The sequence below is a fragment of the Polypterus senegalus genome, chromosome 7 (genome assembly GCF_016835505.1).
Source record: "Polypterus senegalus isolate Bchr_013 chromosome 7, ASM1683550v1, whole genome shotgun sequence".
NCBI lineage: Eukaryota > Metazoa > Chordata > Cladistia > Polypteriformes > Polypteridae > Polypterus > Polypterus senegalus.
Genome location: NC_053160.1, coordinates 126340445 through 126367218, shown reverse-complemented (window position 1 = coordinate 126367218; position 26774 = coordinate 126340445). Strand labels below are relative to the sequence as shown.

At 34.9% G+C, this 26774-nt stretch overlaps 1 protein-coding gene across 9 annotated transcripts in view; it reads left to right on the top strand.

The window, feature by feature from the left end:
- ssbp2 (single-stranded DNA binding protein 2) overlaps window positions 1-26774 on the top strand; it is a 695743-nt gene that overhangs the window by 570192 nt on the left and 98777 nt on the right. For 6 of the 9 annotated variants that reach the window (XM_039759281.1, XM_039759275.1, XM_039759279.1 and 3 more), the window contains 2 exons: window positions 4150-4241; window positions 14333-14381. In XM_039759281.1, the coding sequence (XP_039615215.1) occupies window positions 4150-4241; window positions 14333-14381 (141 nt within the window). The remainder of the gene's footprint in view (window positions 1-4149; window positions 4242-14332; window positions 14382-26774) is intronic. The other 3 variants (XM_039759277.1, XM_039759278.1, XM_039759282.1) reach the window with 1 other exon arrangement.

Below are 26774 nucleotides of genomic sequence, written 5' to 3'. Positions count from 1 at the left end.
AAAATATGGTAGAACATCATAATACCTTAAGATGCTTTGATAGGTTAATGGTTATGTCTGTTTTACATGTTTTCATTTTACAGTAACTATTGATGTTTACATGGGCATAAAGTAATGCCCAAGACTTTCTGCAGCATTAATTTAGGAGTTAAAATGGAGTACAATCTGATATAATAAAAATCTAAATTATTTTATAAGAATCTGCTTATAAATGTAGTTAATTCACTGAATATACAGTTTTAAATTAAAATATTTCCTAAAAATTTCAAGATGCTTTGTTATTATTTTTGGAAAGTATATATGTCCATAAAAATAGAGAAACTAAAAAATTTGCTGGTGGCAGGATAGAGCTGAATCTTGCTCAATGACCAGTTTCATTCCTCACTTTTTCAGTCAGTCATAACACAGTGTCACTGGTTTCTGCTGGAGCCAATCCAAGCCAACACAGGGCTCAAGGCAGGAACAAATCCTGGGCAGGGCGCCAGCCCACTGCAGGGCACACACACACACACACACACTAGTGACAATTTAGAATCGCCAATGCGCCTAAACTGTGTCTTTGGACTGTCGGGGGAAACCCACACAGACACGGGGAGAACATACAAACTCCATGCAGGTTGGACCTAGGAAGCGAACCCAGGTCTCCTTACTGCGAGGCAGCAGAGCTACCACTATGCCACCGTGCCGCCCTCCTCACTTTTTATTTCATAATATGTTATAAGGACAATATTATAACCAAATCTTCTAAATTTGTAAGTAGTTTAAATAGTTTTTAAAAAGTCAAAAGTGATCATAACATAATGAAAAAATAAAGCACAATTAAACTGAATGTCATACAAATGTAGTTATAATAAAAATTAAAATATTCTGAGTAACAGGACAGAACAACTCGATCTGTTTAATTGCTTCCAGTCAGTTGTCTTGTGATAAAAGAATTTTTTTTTCAGAATTAACAAATTGCCAAGAAATCTGATCAGTTTATTAAGTTTTGCTAATCATCTATAAATTGCATTTGTTAACTGCTTTTAAAATACAAAATTTTCAATGCGCACAGAGTGCAGTTGTGAATAGTGATTATTAGATTAGGGCATTCTTGAATACTACAAAGAACTGCTTGTTTAAAATTGTCGGCAGGTTGTCAGACATGTAGCTTCAACGTTTAGCTTGAACCATTCCACTGCCAAAGTGCTTTAGCTGTCTTCCTTTTGCCAAAAATTGAAATTTGTGAAGGTCCCTTCATGTCGCAAAAACAGCTCCCACCTGTTGAGGCATGGACTCCTCAAGACCCCTGAAGGTGTCCTGTGGTATCTGACGCCAAGACGTTAGCAGCAGATCCTTTAAGTCTTGCTGAAATAAGTATAGCAACTGTGTAAGACTATTTTAAGTACTGTATATTTATACAGGTTTGTAAAACATATTTTAATTGTAAGAATTATTGTATGTTATTTCTCAGTTGTACACACTGGATATTTGCATACCACATGGGTTGCTAAACAGAAGTTTTCTTTTTGCAAGATTTATTGAAGATATCCAGACATATTTTTAACAAACATATTATTTAAAATCCTAACCTTTGATTATCATCAGTTGCAATTCCAGATTCAAATTTGGTACAGCTGTTAAAATAAAATAGGGCCAGCTTATTTCATAAGGAAGAGAACTAAGGGGAAAAAGAATAAACGTAGGCAGGATTTTAAAAAACAATACCTTATAATAGAGTGTTTAGTCTTGTTTTTTTTTTTTTTCCTGCTCAGCTATGTATACCTAGATTCTTTGAAACTAACCATCCATCCCTCCTTATTAATATCTTTAGTAAATGAGGTCAATAATTACACTTTCAGGCTGCAGGCTTTGTTTCTTTATTGAACAATGTGTCGTTACCAAATAAATGCTCATTATTATGCAAACAGCAAAACAATAAATACAAAATGATAAATTAAAGGTGACACAGTAGTGTGGTAGATAGCACCCCTCCTTCATGTCTTAGAGACTAGGTTTGAGGCTTATCTCTGTGATAAGTCTAGATGTTGTATCATTGCCTACTTGCAAATTTTTAGTTATACTCCTGGTTTCCTCCCAAATCCCTAAAACATGGATCTGCAAGCTGGCCCAGTGTGCATGTGAGTGTGACATGGTTCTCACCATGTGCTGGTTGCTTCCAAATAGTTTCCAGCTTCCCCTGACCAAAAACACTAAAGTACACTGAGTACACTAAATGGATGGATGGATGTTTACTGTAAACAACAAAAAAAGCTAATACAAAATTGTATGCTTATTATATCTTTATTAATCTGGTTTATCCATAACCTATTAACAGCAAAGGTAATTTATTCTTGTTTTATATTTGTAATGTATAAATTAAATTCTGAAAAAATAATTTAGTACATTCATTATTTATTTGTGCCCACAGTAATAAATCCAATCTGTTTCTTGTCCTTAACACTAGAATTATCAGAGCCTACGAAAAAACTCATAGATTCGTCCCAAATTAAATCGCTTCTTAAAATCGTTCTCACCTCTCCGCCAGCATCTTTTGTTCATCTAAATGTGCTGATAAACACAATCTGCAAGCAGCCGGCTATTCTTTCCCCCCACCGACTTAGAATGTGCACAAACTTCTCCCAGCTCATGTCTTGATTGATTATCTGGGAGTGAAGTGGAGATTTAGAGTGGAAATAATAGTTTGTTATTTGGAACACACTCATTTCACGTGTGTTCCGTTTCTACAGTAATTTGTGTTAACACGTTGTTAAAACAGACACTTTTTTATATTTTAGTAATAAATTTTACAAAATGTAGGCAAAAACTATTGCTGTTTGCTGCTTAGCCACAAATTTAGAAGACAAAGGACATGACGGAGAGGTGGGAAGCGTTTTAAGGTGGGACAGATCTACGAGTTTTTTTCATAGGCTCTGGTAATTCTAGTGTTAAACATTTGATGAAGTGACACTCTAACTTTATTTCTGATGTTTATACTGTTTATGCCATTATACCATTAATGTTTACCCAAAAAATGCACACATGTTTAATTAGATCATATCAGCAAGGCCAAAACTATATATGTTAGTGTATGAACAAACTAGCATACTTCAAATTTTAAATGATATTTGTATCACACCAGACTGAACCAGTTAGTGGTAAATGTAATGTATATATTATTAGCAGTACTTAGCTAAAATAAATAATGTAAATTTGATTTTCTTTCATGTTCTGATTAAGTGGTAGTAATTGAATCGGAATAGTCTACCCTGAGTTTATACCAAGTTACAGAGTCTTTTCTTGTTTAAATCTCAGGTCAGCTACAGAATCACTTTTATGACAATTTAAGGATACTTGACATATCCCCCTTTTCTTCTCTAAATGTATCATATTATTTACTTAATGTAGCAATTCCATTTAAAACTGCTTAACAAAGTTATTACCTAAAATTCTGTTTATTTACTGAAGAATTTATTTTTTTTGAACTCATAAATACTTTGAGGAGAACTTGTTAATTCAACTTTAGTCTAGTGTCATTAATTTCAGCTTGGGATAATGTAAAAAAGACCACCTGCCAAAAAAACAAAAAGCCATTTTCCATTTGAATATGTCAATAGGAATTGAAATTGTGTTGAAATATGCCACATCTCCAAATTCCATATATGACACGAAAATGCAGAATGAGGTGTGTTTCTAGAATGTTTGCACATTGTTAAAAGAAATATGACACATAACTGTATAACATAGGTGACACCACTTCATAACAGTAATGCTGGGCCTTACCTTGCCTTGCCAAAGCTAAAGATCAGTAGAACTATGCTAGATTATTGTTATGTCCAGATAACTAAAAGTAGAAGAACAGTTCATTATTAGACTGAAATTAGACACCTCAAATCTGAACCCAAAATGTCAGTAGATTCATATTAAGTAATTGCAGTGGGTAGATCTCGGGTACAATGAGTTGAAGATCAAATGGTGTGAGGATTCCTGTTACATTTGTTTAATCTGAGACTGAATCCCCTGTAACACTGAGTCTGCACACTGTATGCCGAGTCACTGCTAATTAGAATGGCCTGTTTCCTGTTATCCCATCATATTTGCGAAAATTATTAATTTACTTTCCTTTCTTTTCCCTTCCTCTTTGGTTTTCTTTTTTATTTTTGTGGTTAGTCTGATCCTTGGTTATCATTGCAGAGTTATGGCGGAGGAATGAGACCCCCTCTGAATGCTTTAGGTGGTCCTGGAATGCCTGGCATGAATATGTAAGTGATTTTCTGATTCTGGAGAAGCATTGTTGATACTCAGAAAAACAAAAAGACATTTCCTTAGAGTAATTCAATTAAACCTGTTGAAACAATTCAGCCTATGTTTGATTATAATTTTTTCAAAGACTTTAAAGCAATTAGATTTTTTTTAACCAAAGCAATGTAGATATATCTCTGTGCAATTGTGTCCAAATGACTGCATTTGGGAGAATGGCAGATGAGGTGCAAAAAGTAGGGGAATTTAAATGAACAGTCTTCTGGCATAAGACCTTTGCCACTAAGGAACACAATTTCCTAATTAATTTAAGATGGTGAAATTGGTTAACAGCATGAAAAGATATTTGAAAAAGGATGTTTTAAGGACAAAATTGTTTTTTTTTTAAATGTAATCCTTCTCAAAATAGTTGCTCATTTTTAGCAGTGTGGATAACTCATACTGGTTTAATATCTATTGCTTAGATTTTTATAACTTGCATTTTTTTTCAGACTTCAGGGTCTCAGATTCCCATCTACAGAGTTGTGTATTTTTGCTTTCTAATGTGGCTGTTGTCCAGATTTCCACAAATATACCAAAAACTGGCATATTAAGTTAAGCTGACTGCATATTGGGTCATGTGGTGCAAGCATGCCAACAAAAGCAAGCAAGATAGATGCGACGCACGGAGATAAATGTGTGAAGCTTGTTGGTTGACTTTCCATCATGGACAGTCACTATAAAGAAAAATGTAATGATTTAATTTAGTTGATACATAAACAAATGACAAACAGGTTCCCATACACTTTTAAATTTTATTTACTTTTTACTAGTTTGTTACCATGTGATGACATGTCTGCTGCCTTTGAAGAAGTTGTTGAATTTCCAACAGAGCCAAATGCCTCCAAATTGAAGTGGGTGATAAGCTGGTTGAACTGGTATACTAGATGAAATTCTTCTTGTGTTGTGGATTTTGAAAAAATAAACATTTTCCTGGTAGACTAAAAGTTTGTGGAAAACTTTCAAATGCATTTAAGCAAGGCACACGTCAGAACAGAAAACAGAAAGTTTGGTTTTATGTTGGTGTAATAGTGTCTTAAAGGTAATGTCTTTGTGTATGGACTTGGTTGTGAACTGTAAGTGAGCTTTTAAGAATATTGTCAAGAGTGAAGTACACTCAAGCCTAGCAAGGTATGCATCTTTAAAGCCAACGATTTGAAACAAGAAGAGTGTGTTTATTAAAGCACAAGAATAAAATACAAAATTAAAAATATTAAATGGAAAATGTAAAAAAAGAAAAATGATATCTATATAGCAGTTTAAAATATTTAGTCCTCCCTCTCTGTCTTCAATATGATTCCCTATTCTTAATCTTTTTATAAAAGAAATATTTTTTGCCGTTGTGTCCAGATTCTCCCATTTCTTGATTAATTCTCACCCTGGACTTTCCCTTTTGAGATAGTGTAATACTTCCCCTTCTTAAGCTAAACAGTTTCTTCTTATATCCCTAACACATAGTCAAACTATACATTTCTTTACATAAGTTATGTTTCATTATTTCTGTTTCCCTTATGTTTAATATTACTTCAACACATTATTGTAAGAAAATATTCAGTTAGTTGTTCCATAAGGTAACAGTTCAAGAAATTAGCATCCTGATCGGAATTTGTCTGAAGAAAAACAACAAGTCAAAAGGTCAGTTTCCTGTGCCGTAGTGCACAAGGTGGTGTGGCCTTTAAGTGCCATTGCATCCCATATGCTCGGATCAATTGCTGAATTCCCATGTTCCACAAATTAGTAGCCACATAATTACAAGCAAATTTAAGTATTTTGTTATCTGAGTCCCTCCCAGTTCTAGCCCAGTTGGGTTTTTAGACTGAGCTTTCACTAGTATGCCAGGCTGGTCTGGGTTCATAACAGTATATACAAATATATATATCTCAGTCCCTACAAAAAACTGAATTTTTCTTTGTAATGTGATATGGATTTTTGACAGCAGTTATTACCGACATTCAAGTGGGTGCAGCTTTTAACTTTTTTGCGAGGGATTGAACATGATGCAGAACAATAGATTCCACAGTACATTTACCCAGTCATTTACATGGCTTTGTGGTTTCTCTAAATGTGTGTACAGTGGGTCTCCTCTCATTATGTGTTCTACATTTGTTTAAAATATATACATCTTTCCAATACATAAAATTAACTCTGAATGGAATTAATTAGCTGAGTACGATTTTTTTCTGCACATATTTTTCATCTGATAATGCTGGAATATGACCCCTGGCTCCCTGTATAATCATGCTCATAAAATAAACAGTTTGTTGTATTCATATTTTTTTTCTCCAAAATAATACTTTGCGATTTGAGCTAAAACTTGATTAAAAAAAAGTAATTAATTTACCATGCCGTTTAGCATTTTCAACATCAACACTACATTTGCAATTTTTTTTAAATGTCAACATTTAAAAAACACAAAGACTTAATTCTTGTCAGCACAAGTCTTCTTTATCATACTTACTTCATTTTCAAAGGGCACGAGACAAGTTAGTATCATTTTTCTATTGTTCTTGCAAACAGTAAATAAGAAAGGGAAACAGTCTACACCCAGCTGTACATTAATATTTATTACCGCCTTCATTTCAGAATGTAAACAGAAGAAAATATGACTGTATTTTGAAATTCAAAAATAATTTAGGAGAAAATGTTATTTATTTACAAAGACTATTGCAATGGCAGGAGAGAATTAAGTGTGTTTATTAGGTATGTAAGATTGGTTTTAGTGTTTCGTGGGTTTCCATGGAGATCTGAATTAACATTAAGCTTTTGTACAAAGTTACTGATTTAGGAACAGTTTGGATATTAACAGAGACCAGGCTACATGATTTGATAAGCACACATTTCAAAAGGAGTAAAGATTCATTTTTAATTATCTAGTATATGTACAAATTAGATACCATGTCACCCTCTCTTAATTCAAAAATTATTTTGCTTTTTTAAGACCAGTCAGGTCTTTAGTAAATGGCACCCTGTACCTTTCAAGACATGAAGTAACAAGGTATATAGTAGCTAATGTGTAATGTTTCATTTATTATTGTGCTTGCAAAAGTTTTCCCTTAAAACACCAAGTCTGTCATTGTTTAGTTGAGTGTTCCATACAGCAATGCATTTCAATTTTGTGAATGACGATATGCATTTTTTGTTGAGTGATGTGGAAGAGGAAAAAGGAGGAAAAGACTAATGTAGAGGAGGTACCTGTTAGAGAAATCAGCAAAAATGATGTATAAGACAATGAGTTTACCGTAAATTAATAAGATTTTAAGGCATTAATACATTTGGTGTTTTAAATTCTGAATGTTGTTTACTAGTGTGAAATACAACAAATACATAGCTATAACTTCATTTTGCAGCATCATAAAAGGATGGCCATGATTCTCCATCTGAAATAATCTGTACCTCTCTAAACCACTTATCAGAATATGTTTGTTTGTGCAATTTTAAAAGCCAACATGAGTACTTGGTCTAACAGTGTCTTTGTTGGCTTCTTCCACATCTAAGTAATTTTGTTAATGCACAGTTCTGCATGGATAATGATGTGCCTTTTAGGGCAAAGTAAGGCTGTTCCCTTCGGTTAATTTTAGGTATTACCCCATTAATGCAAAAATTCAAAAACAGTAAATTTTCAGAATTTTCAGAATTCATATTATGAATTTTTTTAAAAGACTGGCAAAGGATAATAGTCATGCCTATATCTGTAATATCTATGCATTTTCTAAACATTCATTAATCAGAAGCTACACAGCATTAGCCCCTTTATCAAATTTTGATTAACACTGGTCCTGGAGGGCCGTAGTGGCTACAGGTTTTTGTTCCAACTCAGTTGCTTAATTAGAAAACAATTGTTGCCAATAACAGGTCTTTTTTAATATCAAGGCTTGTTAGTGTTTTAATTCTGTCATGTCAGGTAATCCTTAAATCGTAAAGTTTTTTTTTTTGTTTCTAATTGTATCATCAAAATGATTCGAAGCCTGAAATGGATGAGTAATTTTCCATTCTTCACTTTCTCTTCAGTTTCCTTTTGAGCATTTTACTAAACCAGTGAATACACATAGGTGTAAATGGAAACAAACATGATGGAGAACTGCTGGTTCCTTTGGCATTTGCATCTTATTGCTAATAAGGAGCAATTAAAAGAGTGAATGCAGCCTGTTTAAGATTAAAATAAGCAATTAAGGGTTCAAAGTCTTAACAAGCGAGACAAGTACAATGAAGCAGAAAAAATGTTACTTGGGTTATAAATGCTGAATCAGAAATAATTGACTACTCCTTAAGACATTGGGCTGGAACAAAAACCTGCTGCCACTGTAGCCCTCCAAGAGTGAAGTTGATCACTCCTGATTTAAAGGGTGTGTGTTTAAAATAGGAAATTAATTTTATTAAGTTAGTTAGCAGTAAAAGACTTTCACTAATTAATAAAATTGTTAGAATGAAAACATGTAGCCACAGCGGCCTTCCAGGATTGGAGTTGGGCACCCTAATCTACAACAACAGGATTAGGTCAATGTTCGTTTTACATGGGTTGTAGCCCTTGGGATTATTTATAGTTATTATTGTTATTTTTACCTTTTTTATTTTATGATCTAGAGTTATTCTATTAAAAAAACAATACATTGAATCAGAGAACTGCAGGATCAAAAGTCTACATTATTAGCTCTCATCCTCCACCCAACTCAATTAATTCACAACATCCACAGTGCATGATTACATTAAACAGAATATATTCTAAAAACAGACAATACCAAAGAATTCCATAAAACATCCAAAAAATACAGTCATCACAATTATTTTATGTAGCACCAGATTAGGTTTTATAAAGTAATGAATGTGAATGACTTCATGAAAACAGGAAAAAAACATAAGCAGCTAAGTCCTACTGGAATTGTTCAATGAGAAATTATAGTTCTTGGCAACCACAGGTTTCACTTTTCTGTAGGACAAGCCTTCAACTTTAGAATACCTGTCAATCTCTGTAATAGTCGTTTATAGATTCCTTTTCAGTTAAGTAGGCTTTCCATTCTCTGACACAATCTGGTGTGCTGTGACATGGATGAATCCCCCATTAACAACCACTTTCTGTTTAATAAGGGTGTGCAAATGAACATTCAGGTATTTCAAACTCAAAGTCTGGCCCTCTTTCAACATTGAGTATAAAAACCATTTAAATGCACAGTTGTTATTCTATGTATAAACATTTAAGTCATTCAAAACTTTAATCCATGTCAAACCACACTAGTGCACATATATTAAAAAAAATAATTTACTAAAAAAAACAAAAGGAAAATTAAAGGGCACATGTGCACACACAAGCTGTCCATAATACCATGTTAAAACACCCAAATAATACTTAATAACAGTTCAGTGCTTAAGATTTTAAGACCGTAAAAAAGTTGTGTTCCCTTGACCTGTTTAAAATAATTACTGGGGGTGGCATGCCAAGAGAAATGCTTAAAAACTCCTGTTCTAGTGGAAGTCTCCATATCTCAGTATGATCAACAATGTTTCAAATATGAACTGTGAAGTAAAGTCACTTGGTATGGAGTGACATCATGGTATCTGCATGACCCTTAAAATCTGACAGTAATGTCCATGGAGGTTTTTGTTTGTTTGTCTGTTTTTTTTTTTTTTGTTTGTTTTTTTTTTAAATATTTGTTTTTTGAAACTAATTTTAGCTGTAACAAGTATCTCTCTACTAGTATTTTGTTTCTATACTTCCAAATACCAAGAGTGTCATACATATCAAAATAGTACAAATATTAAAACAATAAAATATATTCATGCGATAAGAAAGGGTAAAAATAAAGTACAAAAGAGTTATACAAAACAAGATACCTTCTGCTGCTGTCTGAGCCTGTAGACTTGGAGTTGTTCACCTCATTTCTTAGAGATATTTTATTGAGATAGTAACATCATTAACATCCATCCATCCATTATCCAACCCGCTATATCCTGACTACAGGGTCATGGGGGTCTGCTGGAGCCAATCCCAGCCATCATAGGGCGCAAGGCAGGAAACAAACCCCAGGCAGGGTGCCAGCCCACCAGAGGGTGCACACCCACACCCATACACCAAGCACACACTAGGGACAATTTAGAATCTCCAAAGCACCTAACCTGCATGTCTTTGGACTGTGGGAGGAAACCCACATAGACACCGGGAGAACATGCAAACTCCATGGAAGGAGGACCCGGGAAGCGAACTCGGGTCTCCTAACTGCAAGGCACATCATTAACATGTTACATGAAATTTGATTTGGTGAAGGTCATAAAAGTAAAATATTAATATATACATCTCTCTATTATAAAAAAAAAATCTTGTGGAATGAACGACTATGAGATGATACGTGATCTTCACATTAAGATCATGAAAGACAAATAAAAGAACCGTGAGACGAAAGAGAATAGGAAAAAAAAATCTGTAGTGTAAAGGGAAGCAGCACACACAGATACAGGTGTCTCAGTGCATATAAATCGTATAAAGGACAATACGTTATAAATTAAATATCGACAAATAAAAGATCGCATTAGCGCAAATGAAAAGGAAATGAATCATCAGGACCAGGTGTAATTGAAAAAATAGCAGGACAAAGCGAGGTCAGAAATAAATGGAAAAGAGCAGAAAACAAAGTCTTTTTGCATTCGCATCATTCAATGCACAAAACATAGATTTGCACAATAACAAGAGCAGCAGAGACACAAAGTAGCAAAAAGGACAGCTGCTGTTTAAAAAGATTGAAGGGCAGCGCAACAGTAGCCCAACCCCTCCGACAAGGCGAGCAGCGTTATACATCCTGCAAGAAAGAAATTTACCACGCTGGGGGCTGGAAATAAAAGACAAGTATTGTTTTTACAACATCACGTGAGACTAGGCAGTGAGCCATCATTTAAAACAAGTTCACAGACATCTAACCTAGCAGTTGTTGGATTGCATTTGGCAGACAAGCATCATGTGCTCCCAGCTCTTAAAACAATGACATGCGACAAGCAGAACAGGCAGCTCACAAGCAGCAAAAAGACAGCAAATGATCCAAAGGCATATCCTTAGTGTGCGTCTAGCCGACCCCCCCACCACCCCTTCACAACACGAGCAGCATTATACGTCTGGCAAGAAAGAGATGTAACCACGCACGGGGCCGGAAATAAAGGTATTGTTTTTACAAAAGTTTTTAAAGTAAAAGTGAAAATAATGCATATGTAACAATTCCCAAGAAAATAACAATCTCTTTAAATTGTATATTGCCTACCTAAGGTAAAGTCATCCTTGATGGAGGATCACAGGAATCGTGGGAAAGAGGGGTTCTTTCATTGGATTAGCGCAATTTCAGATGTGGAATGGCAAAATGGGGGAGGCAGCTTGATGAATGAGGTCTCCAGGACTTAAAACAAATCCAAATCATATTATGTGATATCATCTAATGTGAAATTCTACTCCGTACTTCTAGAATTTTTATTTTTATACTGTACTGAAGATTTATTCTGTTCTATATATTGTACTGTATTGCATTGACCCCCTTCTTTTTGATACCCACTGCATGCCTAACCTACCTGGAAAGGGGTCTCTCTTTGAACTGCCTTTCCCAAGGTTTCTTCAATTTTTTTTTTCCCTACAAGGGTTTTTTTATTTCCGGGAGTTTTTTCTGGTCTTCTTAGAGGGTCAAGGCCTGGGGCTGTCAGGAGGCAGGGCCAGTTTAAGCCCATTGCGGCACTTGTTGTGTGATTTTGGGCTATACAAAAAATAAATTGTATTGTATTGTATATCCAGTAAACCAAACACGGGGGTGGGCGAGCAAAGTGAGCAGGGGGTGGAGCCCCCTAGTAAAACATAAGAACAGCTATAAGAGTAATTACCCACTGACAAATAAAAAATAACACACACTCCCTTATAAATATTCATTATTGGAATCAAAAAGGTCAAGAAGTTTGTTTATGTATTGTAGATACTTTGATGAAATCATAAAATTATCTCATGTTTCTGTTTGTCTTATGTGATTTTTACCTCTTGTCTAATGTACTTAAATTTGATTTCTAATAGCGGAGTAAACTTGTAGATCATGTCACTCCAGATTGCAGTAGTCTTTGCTGCCGAGTTTAATCCACAGTGACATATTAAAGCTGCCTTAGTTTGCACTACCAGAGGATCTCTGTAATTTTTCATCCGTATTTGGAAGGGATTACTTTTACACCCAAAGGTGGGGGTAAATGATTGTTAGTGGCAGGCCTCTGTAATTTCAGTCGTGTCCAAATCTCTCAAATGATGGAATTTTACTGATCTGTTGATTTGCGAAGAACTAGTTTAACCTACTTTTTTTTTTTATAAAAGGTAAAAGGTACAATAATTATCAATAAATGCACAGTCTGTAAATTTTGCTGACATGAACAATTCGGATGGGAATAAAATTACAGAGGTCTTCAACTAAGCTACCCTACGACAAGATGTAAAATTAAGAGCTTTAGATGTCCTCTTTTTATGGTTTAAGCAACCTATTACTGTACTTGAAGTAACTCTGAATCTCATTAGGTTGCTCCCATAATTAGTGCAAAGAATATCAGCACTATTTATTTAATATATGCATCTGTCCTTTGGAAAATGATAGTAATATTTATCCAAAATTGCTTAACAGTCATACCACATATGTTAATAATGAAGTTTAATGTTGATGTTTACTAGAAGTTATGATATCCTAGGGAGAGAAGTGAACAAAACTTAAACAAATAATTACTGTATGTAAATGTATTGCGAGCTTTTAATGTGTTCTGTAACATCTGGGGTCTTCTTTATAGATTTATTATACATTTTATTGTGATGGATCTCCATATGTGTATGTGTCAAAGGGAAGCAGGAACAATAAGGAAGAAATGCAAGCATTTGTTTAAGAGAAAAAATAGCATTTTAAAAGTAAATATTCATAATAGCTCCAGTGGCAGATGGCCAGCACCCCGACCCAGCCAGGACAACTTTGAAGTGGAAGGATTTGGGGAGAGAGCATGCACGGGAGGAGGAGGCGGAGAGTAAAGGAAGAAAAGACAAGAAGACAAGTGCTGTGTGTTGCTTGGTGCTTTATACTGTGCAGTATTGTTGTGGGAAACTGTTGGAAAAGACTTTCCCCACAAAACCTTTGTGTTGAGCTAGATTTGAGCCAGTGTCTGTCTGTATCAGATTTGGTGATCTGAAGCACCCCCTGCAGGCCACACTCCTTAGAACTCTGTCTCCTCTAAGACCTGTGGCTGTGTTTATATTGTTTTGAAATACAGGACAAAATGACACCACTGTCACTTTCTTTCTTGTTCTGGTGCTTCAACCAGCACTGCCAAAGGTGACCCTACCAGAATGTTTAGTATGCTAACCGTATAGCTACAGGGTCCACAGTAATTTAAAGCACTGCCACAATAAGATTTATTTCTTTTTCAGTGTTTTATGTACGTTCTGAATTTTTTTTTATTAAATATACTTATTTATGAAAAATTCTTATTCTTATAAATTCACATGATTTATAAATGTGTGGCTTAATTCACACATTGAGAAGATTCTTTTTTCTGGAAATGTCCTGATCACATTCTGGCAGCATTGTGCTGTTTGATGTTTAGTCTAATATAGCCTTAAAATTTTTTTAACTGCCAGATGGTGGTATTTCAAGAGCTCTGTGAGTCACAGTCTACACTATAGTAGAATTATGGCACGAATAAACAGCTTCCCAGGGTGACATTTAAAGGAGACATGATGATCTTTAAGCATCAACAAAGATTTTGTATAATCCTGTCTTTTTTTTTGCATATTTTATTTATGGCACTAATTTAGAAAATTATAAGGCAATCCCCAATATGTATAAGTTTGTTTTTCTGCTAATCCTACTGCCTTATATTTCTAAATAAATCTGACAAATGTTTGGCTTCTTTTCTCACCTATGAGGTTTTAAAAAAACAGCTATATTGATTACTTTTAACTTTAATTGGCTGAAAGATGTACTATTAGGGATCTAATAAATTATTATCTGTACTGTAGAAAAATGCTAAAGAGTGGGTGTTAGTGAAGTCACTATTTCTAACTGAAATTTTTTTGCAGGGGTCCCGGAGGCGGTAGAGCTTGGCCAAATCCCCCCAGTGCTAACTCAGTAAGTAATATTTCAATATCTAGTACTGTACTTGAGTCTAAATGTGTTTATACAAAGGAAGCAACTTTCCCCAAATTTACAAGTATCTATCTCCGAGTTTCTGTTTTTGATACTTAAAGAAAAAAACTTTGTAACGTCCCATCGAATAAAACACACTCATGAGGCGCTTTTTTGGGGGAGTCTTCCAAATGCAGACTGGCTTTTTATTGAATATGCCGCGATATAAATGGTGCCCTACCACCGACCATTTTCTGGATCATGGGAACACCTCCAAAATAACAAAAATAATTTGCCTTAGTCCTATGTACATCTTGCCTGCTCTTTAACTCCTCACTCCCTTCTCAACCTGATGCTGTCTTCCTCTCGCACCAGCAACAACTACCATTTCTGACCAACCCCTCCCCTTTCCTTCACACACCATTAATTAGCCGTGATCCTGGTCACACATCTCTCTCTCTCTAGGGAGGTGCCCTAAACCCTTACAAAAAGTGTTCCCCCAAGACTCCACCCCAACACTACTTCCACTCTCTACAGCCCATGCAGTGGCAAGACACGTCACAATATTTCTTCTCAGACTCTGTAACCCACAGAGCACTCACTACATTTTTCTCATGTGCAGTCTTGTCTTAGCTTGTCTTGTCTGGTAGAGCCAGTTTAGAGGTCCACGTGTGTGGCAGATACTTCCTTGTGTCTAGACTGTGACCCGACATTTGCGTGATAAACATATGCGCGCCGATTAAAACGCGACGTCAAAATCGCCCTGACAAAATCGTGAAAGTTTCAGTAAATATGAATTACTAGTTTAAAGCATATAATAATGTATATTTTAGAAGTCAATATTATGAGATGCAGCATGCCATCAGCACAGCACGCAGATAGTCCTTAAGATCACGCCCTGCATATGTAGGAAGAATTGCAGCAAGGGCATCCCACTCCCTTGGCCTCTCTCACGATTTTGTCAGCGTGCATTTGTCGAAAACCAGTTAGTGGGTTTGTTGGCGCTCATTTGTCCATCCCGGTTTTGTCGGGGCGCATATGTCTTATCGCGCTTTTGGCGGTGAACCGTCTAGACTGTGTGAGTTAATTCAACTATCCTCTTAATATTTTACCCTTTATTCCAGTACAGTAAGTGCATTTAACCTCTGTTTAACCTAATAGTCTCTAAGGAGATGGCTGGAACTTTGTGGGAAGTCACTGTAGTATACTTCTGCATGTTAAATAAATGTTGTTAGACCTAAAACTTTTTTTTGTAGTTTTTCTTGTAAATATTTAGTGATGTGTGACTTAACCAAACAATATACATTCAATATATACTCATATGTCCTAATATGTTAATTTAGCATTGAGAAAATCTTCAATAATATCATTAAGATATTTGCAATTAAAATTGTCTTCATATTTTTTATGTTTCAAATTATAATTTGTATTATTTCAAATGTTAATTTCTCACAAAAGAGCCTCTGTCCTTCCTTTTATTGCCATTGTATCCTGTTGGCAGTCTCGATATTCTAGTTGAATTGCTTCAGGGTTGAGCACAGCAACATTTTAATAATGTTATTAGGTTTTGTAAGTCTCCCTTCTAAATCTAATACTTTGCAACCTGAAGTAGGCCAGGAGCCATAGTTTAAAGTTTAAAATGGCTGTATTATTTTTTATGATGTAGTAACTGCAGAACTGGAAAGAGTGTTAACAAAGCTTGTAATAAAAATGGCATAGGTATTCTAACCCTATTCAATGGTCAAGGAAACACAATTAAAGTGTTACACACTGTTTAACAGCTGAGCCAATGGCAAAGGAATTGATTTTTCATAGCTGTTAAATTAAAAGAAAGAAAGAAGATACTATTTGTCCTCATCTCTGTAATTCTCTCTTTAACACAATATAAGTGTCTTGGGAGTAGAAACTAATTCGTATTATAATACGTACTGTACTGTATATGAAAAGTAAAAAAGCTGCCACACCGAGTGTCCTCTTGTAAAGCCATAATTTCCTGCGATTTGTACCTGTGTAATAAGAAAGCAATATAAAAAAGCACACTGTCAATATAGAATTAATTTAAAATACAACAGTAATATGAAATTAATACTAATAAAATATTGCAAAGTAATAATAACCTGTCAATCTCTATCACGTCTCAAACCGTAACAGTTAATATCAATACAAATTGCAATAAATCTGTGTTTTTTCTACCATTGTCATTTTTTGTTTTATTTTTTGAATGAATAGCTTGTGTCATCAAGTTCTGCCTATATAAGATGGTGGTGCACATTTTCTAGTGGTGCTGTGTTGGAATTGGAAATAAAGAACAGCACAGCTCCACTAGATGTTATGTACCTTTTTTGTTCTAGTCTTTTTATGGTTGTTTTTGATTCAGATTTTCCAATTTGTTTTTTTTCTTTTGTCTTTGTTTTGAAGGAGTTGAAATATTTTTGTGTTTTCATGTGATTTTTTTTTTTTTACTGTGGGCACTACCATTTTGTCAAATCATTTCCATGTAGCTGAATCCACTTGCTAGGGGGTTTGGCCTCAGGTTGTTTGATGTGACATCACCAGCACAACAGTTTGTTGAAGACTGTAAATTCATGTAAACACTGTAGCACTCAGTCTCGGTTATTTTGAAAGTTTTAGTTAGTGATTTTATTATTTGTGCTATGACTATGATTTAGGCTTAATGACTTCAGTCTGATTATGAATTTTCAGCTTCTTTATTGAGTATGTTTCATTTACAGGTCCCTTCAGACTCACTGCCATTGCAGGAAGTACGCTGTGCAATTTAACTTATTGTTAACAAATTGACTGCCACAGGTGAATTTCTTCTGCGTATCAATGTAAAATCAAGGGTTTGTTTTAATATACTATTTAAATACATTTTACTGAGCAAAACATACAGTAACAATATTTTACTAAAACAAATCTATTTGAGTGACCTTGTAGTTGGTGCATAAAACAAAACATGGTCTTTCCTGCGAGCCTGTTTCCAGTTGGGAGGGCTGGAACAATTGGCCCTGCAGTGTTCTGTGTACCCTAGGGTGTGTAGTGTGTGTGTGCGCATATCCATTTTTTAATTTAATTCCATGTTTGCTCAGATTAAGCTTTTCCCAGTCAAGGCCATGTAGCACATACCAGTTAAGAGACAAGAAAATTCATTAACAAAAGAGAGAGATATTAATTACTTAAGTAAATATCTGTTATAGAAAAGTATACAATTATATAGGAATATTATGGTATGGCCCTACCAGAATTTTCCTGCTGAAAACACCACTGGTAGATCTTTGTAATGCTCTTCTGACTGTGCCTCTGATTTAGTGTTTTCGACTGTGGTCTGGTGTAAGGCTGTTTTTTTTTGGGGTTTTTTTTATTCTGAAACATAATACAAAAAATGTTATAATATGTGTAACCTCTGCACCTGGCAAGGAGGAACAATTTTGTGTCTTTTATGTTTTTAGATTTTCAGTAATCACAGTTTTCATATAGTCTGTAAATATGTGAAAACAAAATCAGTGCACCCTTTGAATACAGAGAATGAAGCAAAGATTGCAGAGACTTAGACGCTTGTTAATAGTAGTTGGAACATCTATCCTTCATCTGAATATAAAAAAGATGAAAATATCCAAGGATAGGATGCCTTTCAGTTAAAGGGAACACTCATACACACACTGCCAGGAATTCCCAATAGTGAACTCATGGTTAAATATTTCTGAATCATTTACATGACCACAGATTTTTTGACAGTTTAACCCTTCAGTAATTTTAACAGTTATTATGCAGGATAAAAAATATTTTAACTTTGTGATGGCCTGTCTCCTTTTCATTTTATTCGTTAGAGTAATTTAAATGCACCATACTAAAGTAGGATATTCCATTATGGTAATGGATGAAATTGTGATTTTTTTTAAGATTTGTGTTATTCAGAAAATGTATTAATGTACCATCTGCTAAAGTTCTGTCTCTTTTTACATTCAAAATTGATGGCTAAATGCAGTGAAAGCTACAGTTGTAGTATACAGATCAGGCAACATTTTAATTTGGAATAAATGATTGCAGACAGAATGCAATTTGGAAATTGAAGTGTGAGAGCTCTACAGCAAACAAAAGGCAGCTTTGGAATGACTTTGCTGAGCATGATGAAGCTTTGTGAAGCGGTGAACTAATTTCAACATTCATAATTAGTAAATGGTAAAAATATTATCTGTAAGTGTTTTGATTTTTAATTTTTTCCTTCTTTTTTTCAAAATCATGACCAAAAGCAAGAGTGCTTCTTTTTTAAAAACGTTATATATTTTAATTTAACGTTTGTGATATTTCTCCAGTTATGTAATGATATGACCAAAATGGATTAAATGAAACTTCTTTGTGATGGTTACATTTGTAAAGATTGAACTGGTTACCAATTTTTAAACTATGCAAAAAATAGGACTGAAGTTAAAATCTGCGATTTTGTGAAGTTTAGAGTTATTTCAGTACCTTCTTCACAAACTGTATGTGTTTAACATTAAGCAACAAATGTAATAATTGTTACAATTCATTCAATATGTAGTACAATTAAGATGAATTTTAATAAGAGTCATTAAGATTGTTTTAAACATTATGATTTTGCATAAAATATATAAGGTATTGATTCAAAACTCTAGAATACTACAACATCTCATTTCACACTTCAGGTTATTCTCTTACGGCCAATATCAACTACATCATATTAACCATTGTGGAACTGGACCCGGACACAGACAGGCGGACAACGGTTTTGCACCCAACACACTCATATTTATTTAACAACTATTTACAAATACGTTCAGTGCACACCCAGTGCCTCCAGCACCGATCCCCCAAAGTCCAGGCCTCACAGTCACAAATTGCTTTCCTTCTGGCTGCCTCCACTCCTCTCTCAAGCTCCGTCCTCTTCCACCCGACTATTGCTAATGAACGGAGGGAGGCGGCCCCTTTTATCCCAACCTGGATGGGCTTCAGCTGCTTCCCGGCAATCCCCCACGGGTGGCGGAAGTGCCGGCTGCGCACCCAGAAGCCCTCCGGGTGTCCCCAGTCTTCTTCCCCCCAGCACTTCCTGGTGTGGTGGAAGTGCTGAGGTCCAGGGTTCTTCAGGCACCGGGGTGCCGCCTGGTAGTGGCCACGATGAGGATGAGGATGGAACTACCTGGAGTCGCCGACTTACAAGCAGCTTTGTGATTGCCGTTTTGCAGACACAGCACCTAAAGAGCACTGTAGAAGCCAGGAAATGTGTCTGTAGTGCATCTGCCTGGATTCATGTTCGCTAATGACTCTTGCAGAGCCAAGGGAAAATGAGCATATGAGTTGCCTCTGACCCTGGGTCAGTGGAGTGAGGCAGAGAGAGGATTACCTGTATAAGCAGAGAAAGGGATGAAGCAGCTGGAAAATCCATACAAACTGCTCACTAAGTGCTATGTCAGTGAAAAACAATTTCCAAGCTGCTTTTTTGCCCTGTACTGCCCCTTTGGACAGTTTTGCAAGTCTAAGAGGTTTGATGCTTTTGTGGTTCACAGAATCATGCCTTGGGATTTAGTCAGGTTGCAAAAAGTGTGTTCCACCACAGAATAATGGTTGGAAGACACTATTCAACCGACACCTTTGCTCCAGGCACACTAAAAAAAGGCCTCTGTAGCTGCTGCTATCTCTGCTATCTCCATGTTGTGTTCTTTCCATAAATTAGTGAAGATGCTGAAAACTAGAACATGGGTAGGGATAGTCATTACACTTCTGTTTTGTAGAATTTTGTTATTATATTAGGGCAGTCAGCACTGTAAGCTGGTTGGCAGACTGGCAAGTTAAATACAGAGATACTGGAGACTTATTTTGGTTTTAGTGACATTCAAAGATAACTTATTTAGCACTTATGTGATACAACTTTGATTCGATCTTCTTAGAGAAACATGAAATGAAACAAAAAATAGCGTAATTTTTATCTTTGCAACTTTTTTCTTCCACTCCCCTGTCTGTATGTATAAATCAAGAAAATAAACACCGGTACTATGTATTGACATATGTTGTATTGTTGTGGACCACATAATATGAACTATTTTACCTTTAAATGAAAATTTTATGTAAAATTGTTAACAGTAGTAAAATAAATAAATAAATATGGTACTGAATGTGTATGTTATTCTTTAGGTACACACCTAACTTATTATTATTATTGTTTTATAATATTAAAAAAAAATCATAATACATGAAAATGCTGTCCTGACCAAAGCACTGCTTGATGTATTTTCCTGGTTGGCAGCCCTGGATGCAACAATATCTTTTAATCGGTTAAACAGGCCACAGTAATCGCAAAAATTAACACGTTATTTTTCCCAGGCACAATAACAACATAAAATAATGCAGATAAAAGGAAAGCAAAAGAAAACCTCAAACAATATTGGAATCCTTAAAAGCTACATTGAATTTGTATGTTTTAAATTGCTTCTTAGAGCAGTCAAGAGTCAGGGTTTTATAAATGCTGCTGGCTTGACATTCCATATCCAGGGAGCACTTCAAGGAAAAGCTCTTACCCCAGTGGACCTAAGTTTGGAAAGCAGCTGCTTAAGGAATAAAGAGCTAGTAGAACAAAGAGAGTGCAAGTGAACATTGAAATTGACAAGGTCACAAATGTAATGAGGGGTTGTGCCACAGACTACTTTGTATTTGAGGACAAGAGTTTTGAATGTATGAGTAAATTATCAGAAAACCAGTGTAGTAAGTATAGGGGTGATATGATGATGAACCAATTACAATAACATCAGTCTTTGAACAGTTTAGTTTAAGGAAATCCATGACTGTATTTCTTTGAGAGAAATGGTAGAGATAAATATACTTAGATTTTACAATAATGACCAGATGAGATGGTAAACAGAAGAGGTTCCAGAACTGAACCTTGGGGAGCACTATGGTGCACTGGGGAAAGTGAGATTTGTTGTTACCTATTAGAGCACTCTGAGGTCTTATAAGTAAGACTTAAATCAGCCATTTTTCCATCAATTACACTTGTGGCAGACTGTGTCAAAGGCAGCTCTAAGATTTTGATAGCCCATGAGTCATCAGAAATAGGCATGTCATTCATAACCCTAACTAGGGGAGTTTCAGTGCTGCATCCAGGTCCAAAACCAGATTGGAATGGGTTTTATAAAGTAAGAAGAGGTAATTGATGGTGTAATTGAGTAGAGACAATGTATTCAAGAATTTCAGCAAGAAACAAAATGTTTCTTTTTTATGAACAGATCTGTTCATAAAGATTGCCCGCACCATGTTCTGGCTTCTTGGGGACTTGTTTGATATCAGCATTTTTTAGTTCAGGGGGAACTAGTCCAGTGGTGAGAGAGTCTTTGACAATCATAATGATAATAGGACAAATGGATGATAAACAATTTTTTGAAATGTAAGTGTGAACATGTTTCAAAACGTAATTGGTGGCCCTCATTTTTGACACCACATTAAAAATGTGTTCCACCTGGACAGCAGTAAAACTCGAGAAAACCATAGAGGGAGGAGGACTTATGGGATAAATTTCAACTTCATTAGGGGAACAGAAAATGAAGAGAAAATTATTATTTTTTTTTATTATTAATAAAATAGTTTAAAAGTGTATTACACTGCTCATTTGAAGATCAGACTGACTTCTCAGTCAATCTGTGCAATTTCTTATTGTATAATATAGAATTTTAGGGTTGCCTGATCTATCATTAATATTATGATGATCTGGCAGCTTTGAGATTGTTAATGTATTCTCATTGCTGTCATTCAAACATGTGTCTATAAACGGTAAGACCTGACTCTTTTTTATATTGTCATTCAAGTTACCTTCCTTTAGCTTTAAGTGTACATAATTTACTTTTTTTTCCATGTAGAACATTTTTTTCATAGGTACAAACTGATAAAAAAGAAATGGAAATACAGAATTGTAGTGATCCATAAAGGCTCAATAACAAAGCTAGAGAAGAGAGCATTATCAATGTTTTTAATATTCCTAAATCAGATAACATGTTTTTGTGCAGACTGATTCAATGGAACATTTGAATAAAATATAATGCCATTAGTTTATAATCTTAAATACTCCATTCAGTACTCACAAGATTGTATATATCTATACCTGCAGTGAAAACCAAATCCAGAATATGACCTTTCTTATATGCAGAAAATGTAACTTGCTGTAAGAGGTTGAAACAATGAAGAATGTCTGAAAATTCACTGCCTAACTATAACTTGGACCGACTTTGTGGATATTAAGGTCACCAGCAGAAAAAATATATACTATGAAAAACCTGGAGTTCAAATTGAATGAAGAGCACAAGGTTGGGCATGGGAGGCCTATACATAAGTACAAGTAAGATTAGAGAAACTAAAATAATTTTTTGTGCAAAACTTTCAAAACATGGTGCAATAATAACAACAATTTCACTGACTGTTAATTTAGATCTATAAATAACAGCAAAGCCACCGCCCCTTCCTGAAGGACATGACTGATTAATATGCAATATTTGTAACCTATGGGAGAACACATATTGAAATTTAAATGTTCATCTGGCTTTTCCCATGTCTTGCACAAGTTGAATTTCTATTGTAAGATGACATCATGAAGTTATTCACTTTTGTTGTTAAGGTTGTACAGTATATTCAGACTGTATATTCAAATGAAAAACTTTCACACTCTTAAGGTATACAATTATGGCAGGCTGTGTAATTTAACAAACAATTCCTTTTGACATATAAAAGTCATGCTATATGTTCTAGAGTTTAGCCAAGGATAAAAGTTCAGACTTTGAAGCTGCAATGATTGAGTGTCTGATCAGCATGGCAGTGTTGTGACATCCAAATTATACAAGAGCAAATACTCTGACAAAACCCAAACTACAGATTTGCTTGCCCCACAAAATGCAAAGTTGTTAACTGATATTGAGACAGTGTCAAAACCTCTAACTACAGTTAAAAATATTCACTGCCAAAACCTAACCAAAAAAAAAAAAATCATGTAGCACCAGCAAAAAGCAGCAACCATGTGCATAAAGCATTCTCTCATTGGATTATGTCATTATGGTAACACATTAAGTTAACACAAGCTTATACTGTATCTTAAGCTAAGTCCAGGTTTCACTGGAGAATAAAAAACAAAATTCAAATTTACACAAATCTTGTCTGCCTTTGATCAAATATCTGTCATTGGACATTTACCAGCACACTAACGTGATGGCAACTGTTGAGCATGTTTACAGAATAAGATGAAAAACTGATGCTGGATTAGTTAATAATAATGACATCCATTTCAAGGTGTTATTCCAAAGTCAAATAGAACAACTTGATCAAGATGGCAATGATGTCAAGTGCAACCTCAAGTTATCAAGAATAAAAAAAGAATGAAAACAGTTTAGTAATCGCACAGTAATCATTAACAATTGCCACAATAATTAAAGTGGTAAGAATAGCCCTTTGTTCTGTGCTCAAATAATGTAACTTCAGCTTTAATTAAAAGTCTGAAAACTTTGAACCATTACTTTGATCCTTACTGACATTATTGAAACAACTATGGAGTTTGAACAATTTAAAGACAAGGAATTAAAGTAATCCGAAATATCAAGTTAACAAGAAGATCCAATAACAGCTTCTATAGGGTGGTCCAGACCTAATTATGCAATTTTCATTATGCTATAACTTACTAAGTTTATTACATAGAAAATCACCTGAAAAATCCTGGACCATCGCGAAGTGTGTGAACTGACGACATGAAGAATTGTCTTTGTGCCAAACTGGAATCGTCCCTGCATAAATCAAAGTCATCCAGACGATCTGGATCTGCATAATTAGATCTGCACCACCCTGTAGATAAGAATCTGATTGAAACATAACTTTCTATCACCATGGCTGTCCAGGAGCTGAATATGGAATCCTTAATAAAAACAAGTTAATAAAAAGTAACATTTGCCCTTTGACAGGCTATTAATCAATGTAGTTTTATTTCAATTTAATTTTGTGTTAACCTATTTGTGTTACATACTTATTTTTGAATTAGAACCCATTTATATTGCATTTACAGTAAATAAGCAATTTGAAAAATGTGATCATGGTTAATTGCAACCAACACTGTGATTAAGTAGTTAATCATATTAATATAACATTGCAATGAGTTGACCAGCTGGAAAGAAAAAAACGAATATTTAGTTGGAATGGTTCTAAAGAAGAATCCTGTAGAGGTGCCCAAATAAAAGTAAAAACCAAACTTAGAAAGGCCTGTCAGTATGTATGGATTTATTGAATGTAATACCTGCAGGTGCCATGGAAGGTAATTCTCTAGTGCTACTAGGTACAGACAAATGGAACTGTTGACAACCAGACATCCAGGTAGATTTATTTAACTGTGTAAATGACAGCAAAGGATCTTTCATGAAGATTATGGGACACTAAACTGTTAGCAAAGTTCAGACAGTCCAGATGCTGTTTTACTTTCCTTTACATTTAAATAAAAGGGACTGCTAAATGTTTCTGAAACTAACAAGAAATGCAAATACCTGGCTGGGTAAGAATAAAAATATGTGTTTAAATAGGTAATCAAATATAGTCAGGTTTTGCTGCTTTTTATTTGTATTGTTTTTTTCTTTCTGTTTTCTCACCCTTGAATATCGATTTAATTAACCTTGTTATTTTTGGGGTTGGATCTTACTTTGATGCTTTTGTATTTATTTCAAGTAATCAAGTGGGAGGAGCACTATTATAATATTGAATTTATATGAGTACTGCTCTGTTTACACATGTGCCAGCGCAGTGTTTTAACCTGCCACCTGGTCTTGACAGCATGTTCTTTTAATTTGTGACTTTTTAGGTCCCTGTTTACTAATTGTGTCTTGTATGAGATTTATTCACTTGGCCCAATCTGATAATGTTTCTTCTTTTTTGTGGAAAATAGTGTTACTGGCCTTATTAATATCACTCACAAATTAGATAACATTAATTTATTTTTTTCAATGTAGTATTGACTGCATTTTCAATGATCTCTGCAGTGCAGGTGATCAATATGACTTATTTCCCAAAACTGAGTAGCTGGCATTTTGTATAACATTCATCTGTTACATCATAAAATGAGAACATTTTGCAAGTAAAGTATTCCTGAACTGGTCTGTTAAAAAAAATAAGAATATGGCTGTGTAAGCAAAATCACCTCAAGACTGTGGATTCCAAAGTGGCTTTCCTAATGTCCATTGCAGATGATGCCCTAAAGTCCCCATGCAGGATGCTCAAGCTTTTCTATACATTTGTAAACCTTGAAGTCATAATGAGGCAGAATTGTTTTGGTGAGATTACTAAATATTTTTTCTGTGATATTTTATCTGTACCAGCTAATACTGTATATTATGATTTCATTAGCTATCAGTATTGGTATCAGGGGCTCAAATGTGATCAGAGAAGACACTTTTCTGTTTCCTTTAGTTTCAGGCTTGTTTTGACTCATAACTTGTATAATCTTACTATTCTCAAGAGAGAAATAATTGATGTAAGAAACTAGGAAGAAAAATAAGTATCAGGCTATGTCCTTCACATTTTCTATTTTATTTAAAAATTTGTTTTTTTTTTTTGACTATGGAGAGTTTTGTCGATGTAACCATTGTCAGTGTTCTGTTCTGTTCTGCTGCAAGTTGGTAGATGTTGCTGTGTTTCTGACAGAATTCTCAGTGAAATTTGGAAGAACACATCAGAATGTGATATTGTCATGCTGCCTGCCATTGAGGATAACAAAAGCTTAGTACAATTAACAAGTACAAGTACCAATCATTTAACTAAAACAGACGCAACATACTGTAAATCTCTTTTTAAAAAAACTAGTTGCCAACAAAGTATATATGTATATATAATTAACTGCTCAGTTACATTGAGATCCATTAGTTGAAATTATCCCTGAATCTACTGCTGTGAGCGTTAGTGGTCCTGTACTGTATGTCAGAGGAAAGGTGAGAGATAAAGCGATTGTGCAGAATGTCTGAGGTCTTTAATAACATTGTTTGCCATTCTAAGGCAGTGAGCTTAGTGCATGTATGTATGTATGTACAGTATGTATGTATATATATTTATATACTGTATATTCTTAGGTCTGAAATGCAGTCTGATTAGTTGGGTGGTTACTTACCAGGTAATGCTTGTGGTTGGTGTGCCAGTTGGCAGATATCTGCCACATCCTCCCAATTGTGAGAAGCAGATCATAGATATGTGATACAGTATCTGACAAATAACACAAATAGTATCCAACATGTGTTTCACCCTTTTTAGGGCTCGTCAGGTATATGCACTTTTGCATTCTCTTACAGGGATCAAACCCCTGACATCAGCACCTCACGGTTACTCTGGCAAATCAATGATGCCTTCTTCCAGGACGCCCAGGATTTTATAGGTGACTAGCAA